At 38.7% G+C, this 20,309-nt stretch overlaps 2 protein-coding genes across 2 annotated transcripts; one reads left to right on the forward strand and one right to left on the reverse strand.

Annotated features, from left to right (window-relative positions):
- Window positions 1-1,026: 1,026 nt before the first annotated feature.
- LOC138320092 (putative cyclin-dependent serine/threonine-protein kinase DDB_G0272797/DDB_G0274007) lies at window positions 1,027-7,634 on the reverse strand. The gene is made up of 5 exons (XM_069263167.1): window positions 7,318-7,634; window positions 3,443-3,563; window positions 2,809-2,889; window positions 2,120-2,292; window positions 1,027-1,710 (listed from the first exon to the last, which is right to left on the reverse strand). Exons 2-5 carry the CDS (start codon window positions 3,556-3,558, stop codon window positions 1,334-1,336), a joined length of 747 nt encoding a protein of 248 aa, XP_069119268.1. The 5' UTR covers window positions 3,559-3,563; window positions 7,318-7,634; the 3' UTR covers window positions 1,027-1,333.
- Window positions 7,635-8,561: 927 nt separating this feature from the next.
- Window positions 8,562-19,767, forward strand: LOC138319123 (G2/mitotic-specific cyclin-B-like). Its single transcript, XM_069262053.1, has 10 exons — window positions 8,562-8,687; window positions 10,130-10,387; window positions 10,676-10,856; window positions 12,982-13,164; window positions 13,755-13,909; window positions 14,484-14,588; window positions 14,856-15,011; window positions 15,213-15,371; window positions 16,119-16,352; window positions 18,174-19,767. Exons 2-10 carry the CDS (start codon window positions 10,166-10,168, stop codon window positions 18,288-18,290), a joined length of 1,512 nt encoding a protein of 503 aa, XP_069118154.1. The 5' UTR covers window positions 8,562-8,687; window positions 10,130-10,165; the 3' UTR covers window positions 18,291-19,767.
- The last annotated feature ends 542 nt before the right edge of the window (window positions 19,768-20,309 follow it).

The following is a 20,309-nucleotide window of genomic DNA, read 5'->3' on the forward strand; positions in this document are numbered from 1 at the left end:
TGGAAATGGTTTCTCCTGCCTAATGGGCTGTGTGTTGGAGAGGTTTTCCAGGGAGACGTTCGACTGTGTGATCAACATCTACACAAATTTTGATTTATTATTTAGGATGACGGGTTAATGTTTCCAACTCTGAATTCTCAACAGATAGTATTACAAACGTCACTCTTCTGAGCGTCAAATTGATACTATAATAACCAAATAATTGTTTTATAACATGTAAGGATCATGTTACAAGTAGTCGTATTATTTTCAGGATTCAACAAGTACACCGCTGTATATATACAAAAGTAAATGTGCCCTGCTAACACGAGTATAGACCATATGTCGATTGTTTTCACAAGTTTTGTTTCTAGCAATAGGATAATTATAATTTGTAAGTTGTAGCCAACTACAATTATGTGGATTTTATAGAGAAACTTGCACTATTCTAATAATGTTCTCGAAGAATTATAGATGAAGACCCGGGGTGTTTGGTTCGACCACAGGCGTTTGACTAGACATTCGGACACTTTATATACCTGTGTATTACTGTGTCACAGTGGATACAGTATTACACATGTAGAGTTGTACTAGGTTATGGCGGACTCAGTGAGGAAATCGCCACCAGCTTCTATGAAAACCCCATCCCGGAATTACATTTAATGGTATGCTGCATCCTCCATACTCCAGGGGTTCCGATCGCTTACGATCTCTACACCCCTGGACAATCTCATAATGAAATTGAAGGCAGTTCAGCAGAAAACATTTGACCAATCACAGGCCTGCAAAGATTTCTTTTGAAGACTACAGAGAGAGCGACATCTAACATCAAATCATCAAAGTCACAGTCAACCACAGTATACCGTTATACGGCTCTTTTGATGTACATCAAATGACTAAATTACCTGTTCTATTCTGTTGCCTCTAGTTTTTCTATGAGATAGTCCAGGGGTGTAGAGATCGTAAGTGATCGGAACCCATGGAATATCGAGGATGGGTATGCTGATGCCAAGTACACATCGAAAAGGCAAGAAACAAAACAAAATATTAAAGAGAAAGATAATTTATTATGGCGTTATGTCTGATTCCACGCTGACACTGATGATGATGAGGAGAGTTATAATGGATATGAATATACATGGTTATTATGAACAATGGTTATCTATTCTCTCACTACAATGGCGTAGTACTACATAATGATGATACATAGCGATACATTTATCATTTACGCAGACGCTGTTACTTCACACCAATTACACCTTCAAGGCCAAGACAAAACTACTCACTTTACACCCTTTACGAAGGATTACATTGAGTTTACGCACTTACAATACATTAAGGAGATTTATTTATCCTACTGTTTTTGAGTCTGTGTAAACTTTTGCACCTCTTGTGGCTGCTGTAATTTTTGGAATTCTTCAAATTGTTTTAATTGTTCTAATGATGGTGTATTCGGTGCCGGCGGTACACCAGGTGGAGATGCAGCTCCTCCTTGTGGCGGTTTCTGTCCGGCTGCCATTTGCTGTTGCTGTTGCTGTTGTAGTTGCCATTGTTGGAATGCTTGCCATTGCTGCATCTGTTGGAACTGCTGGGCCTGCATGCTTTGTTGGTGCATGGCCATCTCTCTCTGGTAGTTCTCCATGTCTCGCCTGCGGCCCTTGATGTACTCGGGGTAGGACACATACCCGTCCCGGTCGTGGTCGTCCTGGATAAGGACCTTGTCGATGATATCTGTAACATAGGAATGTCGGTATTAGAAAAGAATGGAAATTAAATGATTATATAGATGTCAGAGACTATTTATTGCTTGGCGTAACAAGCTGGCATGTAATGGTGGTGTCGCCACGAAATCGAGAATGGAGAACATTTTCCTTACATTCACATGGTGACCTTGTTGGAAAAACATATACAATTTCTTTATTAAGAATATCACATTGTCCGTTAATACTGCGGCAACGATCTTGACTGCAGGATTGCAGTAATTTAGTGAGAACTGAAAAACTGGGTTTCGTTTGCAAGTGCAAGTTTTATGAATGAATCAAATTTAATTATTCGAATAAACGTAAAAGACACTGTTTGATTGGAACTTTGATATATAGTTCAAGTTCACAGTGACCTAGCGGCAGTGTATTGTCCACACCTGTGAAATATTTGATGGCCTTCTCGGATCGCATTTGTTCCATTAGCTGTATCTGTTCTTCTGTCTTCCCTGCCTTTTCCTGATCACTGACTTTAGACATCGGTACCATGTGAGATAGGGCCGACAAGATCTCCAGACCGTCCAATTTTGTGTCGTTGTTTGAATCGTGTAACCTGCAATGATAAATAAATTGGTATCAAGAGTTATTGCCCTTTAACATTGCCACTAATCATAATTCAATGGCATTGTGAAATATATAGAGAATGGTTTCGCACTCCATAAGACGGACATGTAAAAACTCTACCCATTGCCTATTTTTAAGGTCTACTTTCCAAAAAGACAATGTGCATCGGGATCTTTTCATCTCCCATCTTTCTAAACGACACTCGTCTTTGACGCCAATTGAATTCAGCCTACAGTAGCTAAGAGAGGAGTGGTTCACCATTGTCAGTTCAATAGGAGGGAACGGGATGTGCTACACGGTATCTTCGACAATGTATATATTTCAGTCAGATAACGCTTTGAAAATAATAAAGGGTTCCGCTATCACAAGAAGACACAACATATCACAGTCCCCACAACGCATACAGAGGGAACGTATTGATAAATTAGGTTGATTTGACATTTAATCTAACTAATATTAACACGTACAGTAGTATACAGAAGTTCTGACTATTATCGATGCTTACCTGAAGTAATGGAACTCCATCTCTTGAGGTGTCATCTGACGGTTGGTGTTTATCTGGTCCTTCAGATGCTCCTTTAAATGGCTGAAAGTATGGAAAAGAAGTTTTTATTTGAGCAGAGATCATTAAGTTGGCTAGTTTGAGAAAAGGCATGGTGCTTCGTGAGACAATAACTTTAAATTCTCAAACCTCATTGGCATTACATGTACTATAAAATAAGTGTCGTGGCAATTAATACTAGCAAGCTCACAAATGCCGATAATCATCCATACAGGAAAAGACCGAGGCTTAGTAAACAAGAGACCTAAGGAGCCTTAAAGGTCATCTGACTGTTAACACAATATAAAGTAGAACTGAATCGAATTTTGAATGAAAAGTTTATGCACGGCGCACTACGACGGACGATGCATGATGACAATTATCCAGACCATTCGGATTATTAGTTATACTTATATCTGATCTTTCCTGTCTGTAGAACAACCTGAACATGTTTATATTTTGTGCCTGATTATCACGAAATTCAAGTATTCCTATATTGAAATGTCAATTGGAGTTATCGCCTTTCCATCGTCTAAGAGGATACTTTTTGCATGTTATTTCTTGTATAATATTCATCATTTATCAATCTTATACTCACGCTTCGTCCTGTGTGATCTTGGGATCATGAAAGTCCGTAACAGCGACACTTCCTCCACTCTGGTGACCTCTTATAATCGGGGTCAGACAAAGCAGCAACAGCACCAGTGACGTCATGGTGTCTGGGAGTCAACGTGAACAATGTTACAATGTATGTCAGTAAACATAAACAATATTATAGTGTATGTAGGTCAACATGTACAATGTTTCAATTTCTGTCAGTAAACATGAACAATGTTATAGTGTATGTAGGTCAACATGTACAATGTTTCAATTTCTGTCAGTAAACATGAACAATGTTATAGTGTATGTAGGTCAACATGTACAATGTTTCAATTTCTGTCAGTAAACATGAACAATGTTATAGTGTATGTAGGTCAACATGTACAATGTTTCAATTTCTGTCAGTAAACATGAACAATGTTATAGTGTATGTAGGTTAACATGTACAATGTTACAGTGTATGTAGGTTAACATGTACAATGTTTCAATTTCTGTCAGTAAACATGAACAATGTTATGGTGTATGTAGGTCAACATGTACAATGTTTCAATTCCTGTCAGTAAGCATGAACAATGTTATAGTGTATGTAGGTCAACATGTACAATGTTTCAGTGTATATAGGTTAACATGTACAATGTTTCAATTTCTGTCAGTAAACATGAACAATGTTATGGTGTATGTAGGTCAACATGTACAATGTTTCAATTTCTGTCAGTAAACATGAACAATGTTATAGTGTATGTAGGTCAACATGTACAATGTTTCAATTTCTGTCAGTAAACATGAACAATGTTATAGTGTATGTAGGTCAACATGTACAATGTTTCAATTCCTGTCAGTAAGCATGAACAATGTTATAGTGTATGTAGGTCAACATGTACATGTTTCATTAAGGTAACATGTACAATGTTTCAATTTCTGTCAGTAACATGAACAATGTTATGTGTATGTAGGTCAACATGTACAATGTTTCAATTTCTGTCAGTAAACATGAACAATGTTATAGTGTATGTAGGTCAACATGTACAATGTTTCAATTTCTGTCAGTAAGCATGAACAATGTTATAGTGTATGTAGGTCAACATGTACAATGTTTCAATTTCTGTCAGTAAGCATGAACAATGTTATAGTGTATGTAGGTCAACATGTACAATGTTTCAATTTCTGTCAGTAAGCATGAACAATGTTATAGTGTATGTAGGTCAACATGTACAATGTTTCAATTTCTGTCAGTAAGCATGAACAATGTTATAGTGTATGTAGGTCAACATGTACAATGTTTCAATTTCTATCAGTAAGCATGAACAATGTTATAGTGTATGTAGGTCAACATGTACAATGTTTCAATTTCTGTCAGTAAACATGAACAATGTTATAGTGTATGTAGGTCAACATGTACAATGTTTCAATTTCTGTCAGTAAACATGAACAATGTTATAGTGTATGTAGGTCAACATGTACAATGTTTCAATTTCTGTCAGTAAACATGAACAATGTTATAGTGTATGTAGGTCAACATGTACAATGTTTCAATTTCTGTCAGTAAACATGAACAATGTTATAGTGTATGTAGGTCAACATGTACAATGTTTCAATTTCTGTCAGTAAACATGAACAATGTTTGAGTGTATGTAGGTCAACATGTACAATGTTTCAATGTCTGTCAGTAAACATGAACAATGTTATAGTGTATGTAGGTTAACATGTACAATGTTTCATGTAACTAACAAGTATGTGTTGTAGGTCAACATGTCAATGTCAACTGAGTACATGACTGTTTCGGTGTATGTAGGTCAACATGTACAATGTTTCAATGCATGAAGGTCAATATGGACAATGTTTTGGTGTATGTAGGTCAACATGTATAATGTTTCGGTGTATGAAGGTCAACATGAACAATTTTTCAATGTATGAAGGTCAATAAGGACAATGTTTTGGTGTATGTAGGTCAACATGTATAATGTTTCAGAGTATGAAGGTCAATATGAACATTTTTTCAATGTATGAAGGTCAACATGAACAATGTTTCGGTGTATGTAGGTCAACATGTACAATGTTTCAATGTCTGTCAGTAAACATGAACAATGTTATAGTGTATGTAGGTCAACATGTACAATGTTTCAATTTCTGTCAGTAAACATGAACAATGTTACAGTGTATGAAGGTCAACATGAACAATGTTTCGGTGTATGTATGTCAACATGTACAATGTTTCAATGTCTGTCAGTAAACATGAACAATATTATAGTGTATGTAGGTCAACATGTACAATGTTTCAGTGTATGAAGGTCAACTTGAACAATGTTTGAGTGTATGAAGGTCAACATGAACAATGTTTGAGTGTATGAAGGTCAACATGAACAATGTTTGAGTGTATGAAGGTCAACATGAACAATGTTTGAGTGTATGAAGGTCAATATGGATAATGTTTTGGTGTATGAAGGTCAACATGTACAATGTTTCAGTGTATATAGGTCAACATGAACAATGTTTCAGTGTATGAAGGTCAACATGAACAATGTTTGAGTGTATGAAGGTCAACATGTACAATGTTTCAGTGTATAAAGGTCAACATGAACAATGTTTCGGTGTATGAAGGTCAACATGAACAATGTTTCGGTGTATGAAGGTCAACATGTACAATGTTTAAGTGTATGAAGGTCAAAATGAACAATGTTTCAAAGTATGTCGATATGAACAATGTTACAGTGTATGTCATGAACAACATTACAGTATCTGTCGAAGAATAAAGAACTATATTGTATGCTGGCAAATACATACATGCAAATCGATGCAATTTTAACTTTAGAAGTTTATTTGTATCAAGTGTAGAATATATTTGCAGGATATATATTACATGATCATTGCCTATGTTCCAAAGGTCCAACGTTTGAATAAAGCTTAATCTATACATATATTGGTAAATACTTATAAAAAGTCTGTTGGTCCGTAGCACATTTGATGTAATAAATGTCTTAATGATATTTGCTTTATTTTTTACCATAGTTTTTAAATGGTATCTTTTTAATGAAATTAAAAAAAAAAAAAAAAAAAAAAAAAAAGGTCCTGAGACTTTCTGTAAATATTTATCATACATGGTCAATTGAACATACATGTATGAGGCAAAGCGTGGTTGTCGTCACTTTATACCATAACCAGGTGATCCATTAGTAAGATTCTTTAGATATCTTCAGTATGACAAGATCGCCACATAATGAGATATATACGTGGATATCAACAGAAAATCTGTTAAATTAGAACTGATGACATACTACTGATTGTTGTTACTGGACGTTGAAGTGTGGATGTTTCTCATTACAGGCGATCTTACATCACATCAGTTGGACACAACATAGAATTACACAAATCATCACAAACGTTTACTTATCATGTTAAATGTTGATTAAACCTAGAACAACAGAATATATAAGTAAATGATTCGTCCCAGTAAAACCTTAATCTCTGTGTTAAACAACACGTCAGCACTACAAGCATGTCCCGAGGCTATGTAGTGTAGAATTAACATACAGTAACATATGGTCCTGTAAATATCTCTATTACCTCCGACATACTATAGCAAATTAATTATACAGAAAACAATCATGATTAAACAAAACAGAAAATGTGTTAATCTCGTGAGTAAAGAAACTCGGATTATTTATGAATGAGTGTTGATACACGTGGTTCGAGGCGTCGATCTTACTGATAAGACAATGACTTCAACATCCTAATTAGCCTTCGTTCCGATAATGATAATAAGTCCTTCCTTTTTGTGTCACTCTATGTGTATTCTGTGATACTTACCACCAATACCGATACACAGGGTATATGGTAATGTAAGTAAAAAGAGGATGATTTGAGGAGAAAACTTACCTTATTGTGTGTTGGTCCTAAACTGGCACTGTTTTACCTGTACAGGTGATGTAGAGACACCGGTAATCACTCTCTCATTGTGACAGGTAACAACATTATAGGTACAGCCCGGGGCCCAGGGGAGCTTACTGCTCCGGACGCACATCAATTACACAGTAATGACAACTTTATTGACTTGTCGCCTCAAACAGTGACCATCGAATGTACACGTGTAATCATTACATATTGACCAAATAGGCAGTAAACTTTATATACAATTCCAAACAAATCTGGGAAGGGGGTCATCGGTAGCCATGAGACTAATCTTTCCATGCATATTTTCGCCATCCCCCGCAGTTGCCTAGTACTTGTCATATAGGTCGATGATTTTCTGTGGATATTCCAGCTTTTCTTCATCACCAAATCCTGATTCTCAGTATGTGAATTCGCATATTACTTAAGTTGTTTAACTCTTTTTTTTTGGATTAATTACCATATACTGCAACCATGTGGTGATGTGTCAACATCTATATGGCGACTTTATCGTACCTGATGATTGCGAGAGAGTCTTGGTATTCGGACCCAAATCTCCATATTTCGACAATGTCATGATATTAAAGTTATCGCCCCTTACTTCAATCATTTCATATTAATGCAAGCTACATGTAGTCCTATATAACGACTGTATCATGATCATGTTTGTGGTCTCCTTATTTCGACTCGTGTCTTAATGCTATACTCATATCTATACATCTCTGTTTTACATCTAAATATCGACTTTGTCACGGAGTTGTATGCAAACATCCCTCTGTATTACGACCAGGCAGTTTGACTGTTTGTATGCCATCCTCGAAAACATAAACATAATTATGTATTTATCTAATACTGTGGCTATTTTATTATTTAGTAATAATTACATACAAATTTTGTGAGCCTTTACGTTACTTTATATTATAAGAATGGGTTCCATTTGTTAATTTATGTATATGTAACATCTGTGTTGTGATCTGGTTAATTACTGGAGCTCAGTGTGGCACATATCTATGTAAATTATTTTCAGTAAATATAATATTTGAATGACAGATTACAGTCGTTCATAAAAGAATGGATATACGTTTTCATAGTTATAACAATTCCGGTGTGAATACTGAATACTTTGCAATACAGTTCAAATTATAAGATTACATTGTGGAATAGGTGGACCGTAGCCAGTGAGCTACGTTTTCATTGGTTGGCGTTTACTGTTTGTTATGTAAATGATACTAGGGTAGACCAAGGCACGTGCTTTAGTCTAAGCTCTTTTGAAAACGAAACGACGACACAGCAACACGAATTGAACTGACAAAGGCAACGAGTATTTTATACCAAGCAGAGAGTAACGCCAACACAATGTACGTACATGTAATATTACTTTTCCCCTCTGTCCTTATCTATAATTGTGTTACATAATATTTTTAATCAACTTCATTAAAGTGTAAAGTTCGTGTAAAGCTGTTGGTTTTACCACGTGTGCAGTGTCACTATTTTGTTGTTTTGCAGGGTTCAGATGAAGAAATAACATTTACATTGAGAACTACAGGTTGTGGTTTTGTCTAACAAATACTTTACACAGGGATTTTATAATTTGTCTGGCTAACAAATACTTTACACGGGAACTGGATAATGCGTTATACAGTTTTCTGTTTTTGGGTACCGATTGTATATATCTCTTCATGTTTGTCCATGATAAACACATCTCAATAGTTAGTTTGTACATTCTAGGTTTTATTGTTACATTAGCAGATTAATATCAAAGCTAATTCTGCACTTTTAACGTTTAAAAACACCCATGTGATAATATATTGTCAGGTCCCTGTGTCTAAGTAATGCCTAGCTGTTGGCGCTGCTGGCAATGAGTAGAATTACTGCAAAGGTACAAAGTGTTAGGTTATTGTGACGAATCAGTTGTGGCAACTTCTAACAGTATTACAACTGGACGTAGAAGGGGGAGTGAGTACAGTTCGGACACTGAAACCCTCAATTGTGTCTTTGGAATAGTGGCCCTGATGTAAACAACATGCACAGATTGTCCATTTTATATACAATTCAATTATATTTATTTAAAGTCGCATATCAGGTACAAGTGACATTAGCTCATATTAATAGTACGTATGCTAACGTTAAAGCAAAGGATAAACATTGACCGAATATGGTGTACAAAGTTGTAATAATACAAAGCAAATGAGCAAAGACAGACCCCCACATGATATTAGGTTTTATGTAAACGAGACTAAGAGGATCTGAATGACAGAAATTGTACAGCATAACTGTAGTATTAATATGTTAATATGGCCTGTGTTGTACAATGTACAGATAAGATAATGCTTAATTGTAGTAATGTTGAGTGGGGTATATCTGTAAGTGTCCAAGAGCTATGACAAGGAAATTAGAGATTATATATTGGAAACAATTGATTAAGGACATTTTCATTTCTCATTTGCTGCAAGTAGGTAAGGAATATAGTTCTTAAGAAATCAACTAAAATTTTGTTTACTTAGTGTTACCTTGATTAGCACAACTGGGCCCAGGGTTACTGTATTAGGGAATGATGGGTTCGTGTGAGTGGAGTGATTCAGGTGTGTCGACACGTTACCACTAATATGACTAACCGTGTTCTACCTTTTCTGACATAATTGAATGAAATTTTTCTACTTACTATTTTGTAGTCATTGCAACCTGCATAACGAGGAAACCTGACTATACAGACAAAAAATATGTTGGTCCCGATGACATACTGTATTGAGTAATAATTCTTTAGTTGCATCGTAGTTTTATCATCAAATATGTTTTGTAGATTTTAGCAAGATTGAAGAAAACTTTCATAGACAAAATGCTTCAAACAAGGAAAGGATTAGGCAGGGCCGAACAAAAGGTAACGAACGCCCCTAAGAAGGTCCACAAGAAAGTCTTGACCACAAGTGACCGGGCTAAGGAGAATGTGGACGGGATGGAATACAGCCCCACTCAATGTATGGAAGCCCCAGTCCGGTGCTGCGGGGCCTTCAACCACCAAGAGAACATAACACGAGGGAAGAACAACGGCGAGAAAATTGTGGGTGTCATTCTGCTACTCATGAAAACCTGTTTGTGATGTAAATATTCACAAACAACGACATTATAAAATGTATGTAAATGCTAGAATAAATACTGAAAATGCTGTAGCACTACAAACGGAAACGATTGATCATTTTCATTGATGTGACTATTATGTGTCGTGATTGTTTAATTGCCATGTAGCTTTTGTGGGGATGATTTGTAACGTGAAAGTCTAATCCACGCAATGATTGTAATGTGTAAGCAGAAAAATCACGTTTATGTATGTATTAATACGATGTTTCAGGGGAAGAAGGTTCTGGGTTTGAAGGTTCGTAATATTCACCATCAAAACAGGATCAATGGTGAAACCGTGGATGTGATGCCCTCTGTCTACATCGCAAAAATCATGAGGGAGAAAAGCCACAAGTCGTCAAAGGTGCCCCTCATTCTGTCTGGTCCAGGCCATACACCCAGCACAGGTTCAGGTAACGTCCCCTTATTCTGTCTGGTCCAGGCCATACACCCAGCACAGGCTCGGGTAACGCCCCTCATTCTGTCTGGTCAAGGCCGTACACCAAGCACAGGTTCGGGTAACGCCCCCTCATTCTCAATGGCCCGGGCTATTACCCAGCACAGGCTCAGGTAACGCCCCCTCATTCTGTCTGGTCCGGGCCATTACCCAGCACAGGCTCAGGTAACGCCCACTTATTCTGTCTGGTCCAGGCCATACACTCAGCACAGGTTCGGGTAACGCCCCCTCATTCTCTCTGGACCGGGCTATGCACCCAGCACAGGCTTGGGTAATGCCCCCTCATTCTGTCTGGACCGGGCTATACACCCAGCACAAGTTCAGTTAACGCCCCCTCATTCTTTCTGGCCCGGGCTATACACCCAGCACAGGTTCAGGTAACGCCCCCTCATTCTCAATGGCCCGGGCTATTACCCAGCACAGGCTCAGGTAACGCCCCCTCATTCTGTCTGGTCCGGGCCATTACCCAGCACAGGCTCAGGTAACGCCCCCTCATTCTGTCTGGTCCAGGCCATACACCCAGCACAGGTTCGGGTAACGCCCCCTCATTCTCTCTGGACCGGGCTATGCACCCAGCACAGGCTTGGGTAACGCCCCCTCATTCTGTCTGGACCGGGCTATACACCCAGCACAGGTTCAGTTAACGCCCCCTCATTCTTTCTGGCCCGGGCTATACACCCAGCACAGGTTCAGGTAACGCCCCCTCATTCTGTCTGGACCGGACTATACGCCCAGCACAGGTTCAGGTAAAACCCCTCATTCTCTCTGGCCCAGGCCATACACCGAGCACAGCCTCAGGTAAAGCCCTTCATTCTGTCTGGTCCGGGCCATACATCCAGCACAGGCTCAGGTAACGCCCCCTCATTCTGTCTGGGCCGGGCCATACACCCAGCATAGGCTCGGGTAACGCCCCCTCATTCTGTCTGGTCCGGGCCATACACCCAGCACAGGCTCAGGTAACGCCCCCTCATTCTCTCTATCCCGGGCCATACACCCAGCACAGGCTCAGGTAACGCCCCCTTCATTCTCTCTGGCCCGGGCCATACACCCAGCACAGGCTCAGGTAACGCCCCCTCATTCTGTCTGGTCCGGGCCATACACCCAGCACAGGCTCAGGTAACGCCCCCTCATTCTCTCTATCCCAGGCCATACACCCAGCACAGGCTCAGGTAACGTCCCCCTCATTCTCTCTGGCCCGGGCCATACACCCAGCATAGGCTCGGGTAACGCCCCCTCATTCTGTCTGGCCCGGCTATACACCCAGCACAGGCTCAGGTAACGCCCCCTCATTCTCTCTAGCTCCGGGCCATGGCCATACACCCAGCACAGGCTCAGGTAACGCCCCCTCATTCTCTATGGCCTGGGCCATACACCCAGCATAGGCTCGGGTAACGCCCCCTCATTCTGTCTGGTCCGGGCCATACACCCAGCACAGGCTCAGGTAACGTCCTCCTCATTCTCTCTGGCCCAGGCTATGCACACAGCACAGGCTCGGGTAACGCCCCCTCATTCTCTCTAGCTCCGGGCCATGGCCATACACCCAGCATAGGCTCGGGTAACGCCCCCTCATTCTCTATGGCCCGGGCCATACACCCATACATAGGCTCAGCCCCCTCATTCTGTCTAGGCTCGGGCCAACGCCCAGCACAGCTCCCCTCATCATCTGTCTGGTCCGGGCTATACACCCAGCACAGGCTCAGGTAACGTCCTCCTCATTCTCTCTGGCCCAGGCTATGCACACAGCACAGGCTCGGGTAACACTCCCTCATTCTGTCTGGTCCGGGCCATACACCCAGAACAGGCTCAGGTAAAGCCCCTTCTTCCACCCCTCACCTTGCATCAGATTTATCCATCATACCAATGTTCATGGCTACATGAATGCTGCCAATATCGTTCCTCCTAGAAGTATAAAGTAGTCTAGTCACAGTTACAATCTTCTCTTACTTCCATGGCACTACCTATGCAAATAAGATAATTCCCACATTTTCATATTCTTCGATATTTGGATAGAAAACTATCTATCATAGTTTGGCTTGTTCCACGCGCTGTTGTGACCTCACATGATATGGAATCGTTTACAGATAAAGAAAAAAATACTTCAGATGTACCAAAGAAAGCAAAGAAAGTGCATCATCAACACCACTCCCATGGTCATCACGGCCATCACCATGGTCACCATGGAGAGTTTGGGTCTCTGGGTATGCTCAAGAAACACCACAAGTTCCATGTTAACAATCCAGAGCCATCTGCAATTATGGATGATGGTAAGTATACTAGGTAGTATAGTTAGATTGCAATCTTAATAATTTACCTGTGCGTGATACGACCGCTTGAATTGGAGTGATGTTGATGGATGGTAAGGTCAGTGTTCCTCTTAAAGTTTTGAAAATGTTTGTTGCATTATAAGCCTTATAACAATGTAAAATCGTAGATTGCACTCACAAAGCGTTGATCGTGATGCAATAGCTATCGTTGATCTCATTTACTTTTCATATCAGTCTACTTTCAGTTTCAGAATTGGCAATTAAATTGAACCAGTATTTCCTTGCAGTAATGAGTGATTTCTTAAACAATATCAGGTAGTCCATTTTTGCCACCCAAACCAATAAATACCTAGAAGCACCTTCACGGCAACACTGACCGACTACATCGTTTCTCATCATTCAGAAAAACATTTGCGAGCACCATTCAGAAAAACATTTGCGAGCACAGTATAATATCGTTATTGACACACAGGACCAACAATTATGTTTCAGTAACAAGCATTTTGCCAGACACCTCTGTTAAGATGTATCACTAGACTCACGTCAGGAGATTTTATATAAGGGACTGTTTTCTTTTTACACTTTTGTAGATTTGTTGTTTATGGAAGTAGACTGTGACCCCGCCCTAAAGATCCGGGACATACAGACCCGTGTCCCCCTGGGGGTGGAGGATATCGATATCAGTCACACGACAGATCCACTGTGTGTCCCCGAATACGCCCAGGAAATCTACCATTACTTACAGGTACGTACCACTCCTGGGGCGCCAATTCTAAATGGACATAATTATCATAGATCGGTGGTTTTCACAACGTACTCTTGTTTTAACCGACATCCATAATCTTGCACTCCCGAGCCGCCCAACTCTTGCTGTTGATTGAACTAAAACCCAAAACAAATGTAGTCTTTAACTACATGTACTTGTATATAAATACATGTACAGGTGTTTGGTTGAGGAATATGAAGTATTAACTGTCCATATGATTCTTATTTCTTAGAAAGGTCACATAAGAACACCACCATCAGGGGCGTAGGAAGCGGGAGGGGGGAGAGGGGGTATAATATACACATCTTAGCAATCATGCCACCAACAAGGGCAACAGCAGAAAGAAGCTTAGTGTTCTGAAACGCCTTAAAACCTGCGAAAACAAAAATAAACGCGGATTCTCAATGGGGGGATGCGTGCGTGGGGCAACTAGAAGGTTAATCGAAAATGTCAAGATCGAAGGAAGGATTGAGAGTAGCAAATCTTGAGGACCCCCCCCCCCCCCCTCAACAATTACGTTTCATCTTCCGCTACTGACCATTGTATGTTTCAGAGCGTTGAGAACCGTCACACCTTATCCGAGGACTTCCTCCATAGTAATCCTAAGGTCACCCCTCACATGCACGCCGTCCTCACCGATTGGCTCATCCAAGTACAGGTAAAACAAAAAAGACACGATCAGAGAAAGCAAGGAGACGGGGACCAACAAGGAATGGCGGCGGAAAGAATTCCATCCAAATAGTAGTCATGGACAATTCAAGTTGGCAATATATTCAAAACCATTAGAAGATTGGTAAAGAAGGGGCAAGTCACAAAGATGTTAAATGTCCGATAGAGGATCAGTTATTTGATAATAAAATGAAAAATCATTAAGCATTAATGAATGACATTACGATTTCTTGCACAAGATGTTTTATTTACACAGGTACATCAACAGATGTGTCAACAAACTTTACACCTGACCGTGGCACTCATAGATCAAATCCTCAACAGAGTCAAGATTTCATTGGCTGTTCTCCAGCTCCTCGGCATCACGTGTATCCTCATAGCTGCCAAATATGTAGAACGCTATCCTCCAGAGGTTTGTATCAAATATGCCGCTATATATAGCTTCTGCATATTCGCCATTCCCAGAGGTTTGTAAATCGTGTCCATACATGTATATAGCCGCAAAATGAGGAATATATTAATCAATGTTTTATGTTTTGAAACTGTATCAGTACCTCACTATATCTATTTCGAATACAAATGGGATATTCAATCTATTGTTATTTGTTTTCAGATTGTCCAACTTTGCAAGCTGACGGACAATACTTACGAACCAAACCAAGTCCTAGATATGGAAAAGTTTATCCTGAAGGAGCTTCGATTTGATCTTAACATCTGCGAACCAATCATGTTCCTTGACAGGTTTTTTGAGGTGGAAAAGTCAGATAATGAGGTAAGGAAGTAGAAATTAATTACGTTTTTGTCTTTTTGTTGCTGTTGTTGTTCAAAATAAATACCTCATGCATAATACATAATGTGCATAATTGATAGTTTTGAAAGTCCTTTGGGGCGTTCCACAAGTTTTTCCACTTCTGTTTAGTATTATTTCAACCACGATCCAAGCATTTCTTTGAACGTTCTATTTTCGTTTCACTAAAATTTACTGAGACCGTTCAGGTCTGTTAAATGTAAAACGTGTGGGCCATATTGTTGTGATTTTTGTTTTAGGTAGAAGAATGATAGAATCTGACATGGGTCAGGTGGACATAATCTCAACTCGAGTGGAAGATTTTGACCGGTTAAGACACACTAAACATAAAGACTAGACATTAGTCCATAGTGGCTCTTTGACTTACCAGCGTGCTTAATACTTATAGTCAACACAAAACTTGCCCAGTGTTGCAGTTGACATCCAAAATTGTCCACGAGTGTTGATATATCTCTCTCCATCTGTCCATATATGATTACCTCGTATACTCTGTAAGATTTTGGCCGACCAACACTCGGCATGCCTTATGATGTTCAGCCAAAATCTTATCTCTGGGGTTGCGATTTCCTATCTCGCCGCAAAAGGGTGAAAGATTCTATTAATCTTTTCCCAGAAATAATATAACTGTGGAAGATATTCACTGGAATTGTGAATATCCTCGTTCACGTTGAGAGAACACCTAGTCCATGTCTTGTGTATTTTCTATTATAGGTAGAACACCTAGCACAGTATCTCCTAGATCTGTCGCTCACCTCCGTTAACTTCACCGTGTATGTACCATCCATGATGGCTGCCAGTGCCCTGCTCATGTCCAGGAAGATAATGGGGAAGAAAGGCTGGACCACGGGACTCGGGTATTACACCATGTACGCCGAGAAAGACCTCGTCACGTGTGGCAATGCTTTATGTAAACAGCTTCTCCGAATCCCATACTCAAAGTTCCAGGTAGGTAGGACAGCCATATCAACTGTTTTGAACAGCCTTTTAGGGTTGATGTCATGGGCAGTATATGACTACACTCCATTTGTCTTATAGTGTTTGTCTAAATTTGGAGCAATAATTAATATAAAAAAATGCAGTCAGTAGGATAGCATGTGTTCGCATAGGATGTTTCTACTCAACCTTTTAGGTCACCTGACCATAGGTCATGTGACCTATCGCGATAGTCTTTTGCCCGTCGTCGTGTGTCGTGCGACGTCCGTTAACATTTCCTTGGCTTGTGAACGCGATAACTTCAGAAAATATAAACTGAGCTTAATGAAACTTTGTATGTAGACTAGCATTGGAAAGATCTCGGAAAAGATCGAAAATCTGACCTGACAGTAATTTGCGGAGTTATTGCCCTTTGCACTAATAATTATTATTTGGCCTTGTGAACGCGATTACTTGAGTAAATATAAACCGAGCTTAAAGGCCCACTACCTTTCTGGAGCAAAATGTAAAGGTGTCTTAAAAACATTAATAACATCAGAAAATACATGCCGGTGGCCTAAGATAAGGTTACAACACTAAACATATGCAAGATTTCCTGCGTAATATATGAAAACAGTGGAAAACCAATTTGCTGTTTGTCGTCTGGCGCAGTGATAGTCAACTACCGCGCGGTATTTAGGACGACGGCGGGAACATAAGACGACCCGCGTTATGGAAATTTTATTAATTTTAATTGAACTGTTCAGGAGATGATGATAAATGTAGTATTAACTTTTGCGACTCTACAAAATTATCGATATCGTTTTACTTTCCCATTTTAAAAATTAAAAGCCGTTTCGGGAAGGTAGTGGGCTTTTAATGAAACTTTTTATATAGACAAACATTGGAAAGATCTCGGACGAGTTCAAAAATTACCTCTCTGCACTAATGATTATTATTGGACCCTGTGAAAACGATAACTTGAGTAGACCTATATGCACTCAGCTTCATGAAACTTTGTATTTAGACAAAAAATGGAAAAGTCTTGGACAAATTTGACAATCGGCCTGATTAGATTGTAACTTACGGAGTTATTATCCTTTGCAATAATAACTATTGAACCTTGTGAGGATAACTTGAGTAAATATGAAGCGAGCTTCATGAAACTTTATCGGGATATGTAGACTAGTACATTGGAAAGATCTCGGACGAGATCGAAAATCAGCTTGACTAACATTGGAAATATCGCAAACAAGTGATTCCACTGTAATTGACGGAGTTATTGCCCTTTGCACTAATAATTATAATTGGACCTTGTGAACTTAATTACTTGAGTAAATATGTTCCTAGCTTAATTTAAATTTTGTATGACGTAAACTAACATTGGAAAGATCTCGAAGGGGTTCGAAAATCAGCTTGATTCGACTCTTAATTACGGAGTTATTGCCCTTTGCAATAATAATTATTGAACCTTATAAACAGGATAATGTTAGTTAATATGCTCCAAACTTAATGAAACTTTGTATGTAGACCTATTAGATCTGTGTTCCTATTTTGTGAACAAAAGACATCAGTTGGCTAGTAAATGACAAAACTAATTTGAATCAAATATCAGGTGACCGTTAAGGCCCATGGGCCTCTTGTTTAATGTAACTAACAACATCACGTACAAACAATCGTTGTTTCGTATGCCATTACAAACTTAAATTAGAGTATAACAGTTACTGTTAACAGCATTGTAAAAGAAACAATATTATCCTTTCATTCGATGTAATGAAAATGTCCTCTTTCATTCGATGTAATGAAAATGTCATCTTTCATTCAATGTAGTGAAATTTACTCTGTTTGTTTCAGGGTGCCAAGAACAAATACAGCAGCCACAGCTGTTTCGGTGCCATCAGCGACCATCCCAAAGTTACTGACAAAGAACACATCAAGAACATGTGTTGTCTAGAAAGTGAAGTTCTCTGATCAAAATGTGTGATTTTCTAGAAACTTGTGTTCTTCTATACAAATGTTGGTGATTTTCCTCAAAAATTAGTAAACATTTTAACAAATTCTATAAGAATTGTGATATTTTGATGATAGAGACGATTAGATGAAGCAATACTACAGAGAGTTTTGTCATCTAAACAGTCGACATGATGTACAGTATGTTACTTTTTGTGATTACAATACTGTGTGGCTGTGAGGATCTGCTATCGACACTGATGCTCTCTATAAAACACTCAAACATTATGGCAGCATTTGATGTGAAAGATAATAGTGATATAAAAAAACCATGGCAGCATTTGATGTGAAAGATAATAGTGATATAAAAAAACCAATGTGATACCATTGTGATATAGAAAACGAGATGTTACCATGGTGATATGGAGAACGATATGTTACCATGGTGATGAGGAGAACGAGATGTTACCATGGTGATTTGATAACAAGATGTTACCATGGTGATGTAGAAAACGAGATGTTACTATGGTGATAAGGAAAACAAAATGTTACCATGGTGATTTGAAGAAAGAATATATAGAAAGGGATATGTTTCCATTGTGATATATAAACGAGATATAAGATGTTATCATGGAGATTTTCATCAATGATAATGTTTTACTTGTGTTGGAATTATTCATATGTTGTCTATATGTTTACCAATGTTACCTTTATTTCTATACTTTTGTTGTCTTCTGTTTATTTATATACACAGTAGATACTTGTTTTACATACCTCTTATTGTTTCGAATACAAGAAATGTCATTCTGTGTCCCTGTGTAAGATGAAAATGTCGTTGTTTACATGCTACGTTAAATGCCTTGAGCCCTTTTGCTCGTTTTCAGGAAGAGCGGGTTTGTTTTACATAGTCTTGGTGTTCCGTGTGTGTAACTTGTGTAACTTGTTGTGGTGTTCTATCTTTTTGTGCGTGTCTGAGCCCTTTTGCTCTAATAAAGGGGTTGTTTTATTTACATGAAGCTAGCATCTTGTTTCGTGTGGTGTTGGATTTTACTGTACACTTCAGTCTATAGACGGAAATGGAAATACACAAACATCAGCTTTGCTATTTACGTGGATAGATCTTAATACACAGTGGCCTAAATTTTCTCTTTCTCTATGATATCGCTGGTACGTTACAAACCTTTCGTGAAATAACTGGTTAAGTGTAATACAAAAGGATTAATACTCCCTTATTATTCAGATCTAACTTCGCCAAAGAAATCTGAAAACGAACACAAAATTCAATGAAAAATCGTTTGAAAATTATTCTTGTAGTTTACGATATTTTGAAGATTCCTTAGTTTAACATTATAACAGTACAAAACTCACAAGTGTACAAGGTACTTAGTTTTCATATCCATCGTTATACATTGTCCGTGTTTTATTTGTCGAGTTGAGCAAAGCTCAATCATATTTTTATGTTTTATTGTTTACAAATAAATAAAAGAAATACACTTTTGTTACGACTTTATTTGTGTTTTGCAATTTGAAATAAGAAAAAAAATATCCATAATATAAAAAATCGCTCTGAAAAACTACACTTGCATTACAACACGACGAGAGGCAAAAGTTTGCGACAGGTCAGTCGGTTTATTTAATGGGCATTAAAGTCATTCAATAACATTAGACGTCGGTATTGAGAAACTTCTGATGGGCAATATCGACGACGTAATGATAAAGTGTATCGTCGTGCTCACAGGGAGATGGCACAAAATGTTTTAACCAACAGTATACATACATGTATGTGATATATATCATAGTATCAAGGGTATGAACTCGACCTATTTTTTAATCGTGTTTTTTTAATAAACGGGCTCTATATACCTTTGACGCACATATCTTACCTTAAAGAAAAATAATTTATCTTTCCAATAAGATCTTGATGGAAAAAATGACCAAGTATTGACCAAGTTATTGTCTGATGAATCGGAAGAAATTTACGAAAAATATGTTTCAACGGTATATATAGAGCCCGTTAAAATAGGTCCGTTTTTCTCGACC

Source organism: Argopecten irradians, chromosome 3, assembly GCF_041381155.1.
Source record: "Argopecten irradians isolate NY chromosome 3, Ai_NY, whole genome shotgun sequence".
NCBI classification, from domain to species: Eukaryota; Metazoa; Mollusca; class Bivalvia; order Pectinida; family Pectinidae; genus Argopecten; species Argopecten irradians.

What these genes read in the sequence shown, in the direction of transcription:
- LOC138320092 (XM_069263167.1), bottom strand. Translation starts at nt 3,558, where the DNA reads ATGACGTCACTGGTGCTGTTGCTGCTTTGTCTGACCCCGATTATAAGA. An exon ending in AAGATCACACAGGACGAAGC is followed by an intron (nt 2,890 to 3,442) that starts GTGAGTATAAGA and finishes CCATACTTTCAG; the next exon opens with CCATTTAAAGGAGCATCTGA. An exon ending in ATGGAGTTCCATTACTTCAG is followed by an intron (nt 2,293 to 2,808) that starts GTAAGCATCGAT and finishes TTATCATTGCAG; the next exon opens with GTTACACGATTCAAACAACG.
- LOC138319123 (XM_069262053.1), top strand. Translation starts at nt 10,166, where the DNA reads ATGCTTCAAACAAGGAAAGGATTAGGCAGGGCCGAACAAAAGGTAACG. An exon ending in AGAACAACGGCGAGAAAATT is followed by an intron (nt 10,388 to 10,675) that starts GTGGGTGTCATT and finishes ACGATGTTTCAG; the next exon opens with GGGAAGAAGGTTCTGGGTTT. An exon ending in TACACCCAGCACAGGTTCAG is followed by an intron (nt 10,857 to 12,981) that starts GTAACGTCCCCT and finishes AATCGTTTACAG; the next exon opens with ATAAAGAAAAAAATACTTCA.